At 39.9% G+C, this 5079-nt stretch overlaps 1 protein-coding gene across 5 annotated transcripts in view; it reads right to left on the bottom strand.

The window, feature by feature from the left end:
* Nucleotides 1–232: 232 nt before the first annotated feature.
* The window catches only part of esrp2 (epithelial splicing regulatory protein 2), a 23594-nt gene continuing 18747 nt past the window's right edge, over nucleotides 233–5079 (bottom strand). For 3 of the 5 annotated variants that reach the window (XM_024295960.2, XM_024295961.2, XM_036210970.1), the window contains 3 exons: nucleotides 3775–3979; nucleotides 3507–3699; nucleotides 233–1486 (listed from right to left, as the gene is read on the bottom strand). In XM_024295960.2, coding sequence (XP_024151728.1) covers nucleotides 1325–1486; nucleotides 3507–3699; nucleotides 3775–3979 — 560 coding nt within the window. In that variant the 3' untranslated portion in view covers nucleotides 233–1324. Of the gene's footprint in view, nucleotides 1487–2590; nucleotides 2692–3506; nucleotides 3700–3774; nucleotides 3980–5079 lie in introns of all 5 variants that reach the window. The other 2 variants (XM_024295962.2, XM_024295963.2) reach the window with 1 other exon arrangement.

Raw genomic sequence — 5079 nt, 5'->3', positions numbered from 1 at the left:
AAAAAGTACATAAACAAGTTCACTCACAAGCAAAAGTACCCCAAATACTAATACAGTTTTTGGATAAACAGGATTTTTAATTTTTTTTGTTCTATTTCATTTTTTCTTTTTGCTTTTCTCATTATTGCAGAAACTAAAGGTTCAAACGTATTCCTATTTAGAGACAGAGTTGAACACACCAATAATATCTAAATTAAACACATATGAGTAGGTAAAACAAGACAAAACAGAATCACAAGATATCAACTTTTTTTAATTGTTTACATTTAATACATAGATCTATGCGAGTCTCAAACTCAACAAAAGAAACATATTTCCTTTGCCACCAGAGGCCGACTGAGCCTCATGTTGACCATTTAGGGACTCTGGGTAAATAGGCTTGCTATGTATAAGAAACTAAGACAGGCATGAGCTGGCCTCTCACTGGAAAAAGTCATGCAGCTTTCCACAGTAGTCAATTTAGACGCAGATATTAAACTTGCTGCAAACCAACAGTTATTATGGGGGGAAGAAATAACTGCAGACAATTATAAAAGTCACAGAAAAATGTATTATATCAAAGTATTTACTTTTGTAAAGAAATTGCATTAAAACAATTAATTTGGTCAACTGAACTGTTTATAGAAGCAAAGTTCATTATAAATTCAAAGAAAAAAACAAAAGAAAATTGTAGTGCCTAAATGGGTTGGCATGCTGGATGCCACAATATAAATATAATCATACAGAACAAAAGTCACAGATACGTATTACACACAGGCACAGCTATTGATCCTGCAGTCCCTGAAGATCAAGTCATTTCCAAAAACATCCAGTTCTCAGTTGTGAAAATGACAAGTTATGGCTTTTTAATATTTCGCTGTAGGCCATCAAACAATAAACAGACATGCGCGCACAGACAGCTGACCTAAAATGTGCATAATGACAAAAAAGCTTCAATCATCTAGTGGTTGAGACTCCATTTGCAGAAATGCACAGAAAAGAGCATGAGTGTAGATGTTGTTTGTACAGCCTCAAGCATCTCAGGAAACATCTGTACAGTTTATATGCGAGAAAACATTTAAATAGGTCTGCATGTTTTGCCACTAAACAGAGTCCAGGTGCTAGAACACCTCCTGATCCCTTACAGCAGGTGCAAAGACATTCAATAAATGACACAAACCAAGTCTCCAACATTTAGCTGCTTCATCTGAGCAACAAACTAACAGCGTATTCAGGAGTGTCAGGATCAGCAAATAAAGAATAATGTCTGCAAAGAACTGGGATGTACTGGAGCATGAAGCCGTTTGCTGGTGAGATTTGGTTGATAAACGTGGAGAGCTAGCCATCAGTGACAGAGGACCAGGTGGACCTGCTGACCATAGAAGGGGTGGTTTGAGCGCTCGGCTACAGCCCGCCTGGCTATGTCCTCGCTGGGGAAAGTGATCAAAGCCTCACCGCTGCACTGGCCACTGAAGTTATACAAGATGACAACGGCGTCTGGCTGCAGCTGCACAAAGACAAAAACACAGACGAGGTTTCAGATCATAAAATGGAGATGAGGAGGATTGTGTGCTGGAGGATATCGTCTCAGCCGACCAGTTTGGGTAGAAAAGGAAAATAGGAGGCGGCAAAGCTGAGAGAAGAAAAAGACTGTTACTCTCAAACTTATAAAAGCTGGTAGTGATCATACCGGCCTTGAGAGTTTGTTAATTTGCATGCATGAAATGATTTACAGAAAAGGACAAAAACAGCATCCAAGAAGTCCTAATGAAAGAGCATGAAAAAAGCAAAAAAAAGTTAGTGCATGCTCCCATCTACCACTCCAAAAACAGGCAGGAGAAAGCACTCCTGTACCAAAGATGATTTTGTTCACAGCACTGAAGATGCTTCCTCTTTCTGAGGAAAAAAATGGCAACAGCTTCACTTTTGTTCAGCTGTTAATCACATAAAAAATAAATAACCCTGCATCCACTATTGGGTATCTATGTGACATATAATAGCTTACATTTCTATAAATTAAAGTGCTGCCGCACTTTTTAAAAAGTCGTTTCAACAGGTAAAAGTGCTGCATTTTCTATTTTAATGTGTGAAACTGCACTTTAATCCTCAATAATCTCATAAAAAATGAATTTATAGATTTCTAATTATCATAGCATCATTAAGAGTCAAGGTTAAATGTGCATGTTAAAAGACTTAAATTTCTTGTATCTTTAAGGTAGCAGATTATGAAAAACAATATTAATTAAAAGAAAAAACTGAAAATTGAAATGTGTGGATTAAAATTAGCAGCTTTACTGAGGAAACTCTTTCAAAATAAAAGCATCCTCACACAGTTTTAAAGTAAACTTTAGTTAAGCACAATTAATTGGAGTTAGGAAAAAGCTGATTTTATTCTAAATCTGGCATCTAATAATATCCACATAAACAGTTTGAGGATAATGAGATTTTCTTAGAAAAAGAAGAAAAAAAAACACAAGAAAATTAGTTTATTTTTAATCACACCTCAAGATTTTGGAGCCACCACCAAACATTTAGGCCACATTCAGTAACTTCAGCTGAAGAAGTAAACTCTTCCTCCCCTTTGCCTCTCCGCTCTAGAGGCTCTTCTTACCTTGCAGCGAGTCCCTAAAGACAGAGCCATTCTTTGGGCTGAACCAGACTCCTGGCCTGTTCGCTCATCTGAACCACGCCGCTGTACTCATCAGGGGCGTACTACAGATAGCATAATGATGGGGAGAGTCAGCCTCCGCAGTGTTTCACACAAGAAAACAGACAATTTCATTCAAACGAGACAAAAACAACAAATTTGGGAGAAAATCTGGCTACACGTGACCATCACACATTTCTAAGAAGCGAGCACATTCATTCACACACGCACGCACAGTGGTTCTGCAAACATTTGGAAGTGAAATCAGCTCTAAAGAGTAGAGCGTTCACTAGTTCACCTGCCGCTGAAACAGCCGCTGTTGAACACCATGTTCACGTAAGCGTATGGGTCACACCATGTTTCGTCAAGAACCAGGAAGAAACAAAGCAGGCCAGGATGAGCCACAGCAAGAACGTAACACCCCCACCCCACCCCACTACAAGCCCCGCCCCTTTCCGTTCTCAACTTGCAAACCATCTAAAGCCACACCTGTCAGGGTTCATACCTGCTTCAGGGGACTCCACTTAACTCGGGCTGGCAGGGGTTATAATAATGAAAGCAAAAAAGGAGGGGGGTAACACAAGTGCACACATGTCTCTTAATCAAACACAACTTGGATGGGTTTTAATATACAAAAAAAAAAAAAAACAGACATTTTACTTGATTGCCAGCTAAAACATTACACAATAAGGTAGTCATAGAAATAATAATGAAAAAATCTGTTCATCACATCAGTTTTATGGAATAAGAGCTTTTTTTCCCCCTTTTTTTTCTTTAAACTCCAGAAAAATCCTGCTGATCGGTGAGCTCAGTGATGCTGAACTCAGTCTTGGTCCCGCCCCCCTCCCCTCCCATGTGGTTCAGAATCAGCTGTACTGACCTGGTATCCCTGGAAGAAGCTGAGGATGTCTTTGACCCCGGTGTTGTAGGGGAGGCCCTGCATCCTCACCAGCGCTCCTGGCTGGGACAGCACAGAGGATGCTGCGGCGGGGTGAGGGGGAGCGGCCACCGCGGCTGCGACAGCGCCCGGGGGGGCTGCGAAGTATCCCACCGTGGAGGGAGAAACTGGAGGGCTGGAGAGCAACAACAGAAGATATGTGAGTCGTTTGGGCGTCAAATGGGCGCTCTTGTGGCTGTCCGTGGCTGACCTGGGGTAGTAAGCAGTGTAGTTCATGTTCATGTTCATGTAGAGATGTGGCTGAGGGGGGTAGTAAGCCAGAGTGTGAGCCGGGCTGGCCACGGTGGTCTGAGGAGGCCTGGGAGCGGCCAGCAGGGGGGATTGGTATAGGGCTGCCTCCGAGAGAATAGCAGGAGGAGTCGGGAAGGCGGCGTAAGCTGTGGGGGGGGACAAACCTGCAGGAAGAGACAAAAACAGGGGCAATTATGGGGCCACGCCTTTGATTCTGTAAGCTGGACAGTGATGACCCCACCAAACCAAAAAATAAAAAAATAAAACCTGAACATTTTCTCCCATAACATGTCAGAAAAAAGGGGAAATAAAGCAGCTGTCATTAAAAAGGAAGAGAAAAAATACCCCTAAGTGAGATCATTTTTTCTCTGTACCACAATCTTATGCAATCAAAACTTTCCCAGGTGGCACAAAAAAGGGGAAGGGTGTTTTTTTTTCACCACCATTTCAGCTACTAAAACTAAATACTGCTCCATGAAACATGTTTTAGTCACCGCCTCTGAAGCACTGCAGTCTTCGTCTGTCTGCATTAAAGTAAGCCGGCAGTATCTGAGATCATTTCTGCTTTCAAGGAGGATTTCACAACGAAAAAAAAAGTCTATAGACTTTTCAAATACCAACATGTGACATCTTTATTTGAGGTCTGGGTATCTCAGTCAACACTATTTCAATTAGCAACATGATTAAGTTTAATATCAATTTGTATTTCACATTTCCATTCAAATTTTTTTTTATTTAGTTATAAAAAACATCTTCACACAAAGATCAACATAAACTAAAGTAAAGGTGAAACTTTTATTTAAAAAGTGCAGTGTTCCCTCACTGTATCGTTGTTTACTTTTCATGCTGCTTTTTTTATTTTTACACTAAACTATGTTCAACGTTCCAATTGGCTGTTGACTCTTATCAATCAATCTTCGCTGTGCTCTGATCAGAATGCACCCAGCTTATAAACCGACATAAATGTTCACTATCAAATCTTTGTTTTAATTATCTAATTCTGGACTTCCATAAATATTTTAGCTTTGATAGTTGAAATATGAGAGAAAAGTGTGAAAATGTTTATGTCTGTCTGAGCAAAGCATATAAAATGCATAGTGAAGGGTTTTTGCAACACTAAAACATCTGCAAATTTCACATATTGTAGATTATTTTTAGAATTTAACCCCCAAGATAAACAAAGGTACACTGCAATAAATGTATGCGAGAATTACCAGAAACTGAAAACCAGAATTTAAAAACTATTTTAGACAATAGTCAAAAC

Source organism: Oryzias melastigma, linkage group LG3 (genome assembly GCF_002922805.2).
Source record: "Oryzias melastigma strain HK-1 linkage group LG3, ASM292280v2, whole genome shotgun sequence".
Classification (NCBI taxonomy): Eukaryota; Metazoa; Chordata; class Actinopteri; order Beloniformes; family Adrianichthyidae; genus Oryzias; species Oryzias melastigma.
Note: the sequence above shows the minus strand (reverse complement) of the source record. Positions and strands in the feature narration are given on the sequence as shown.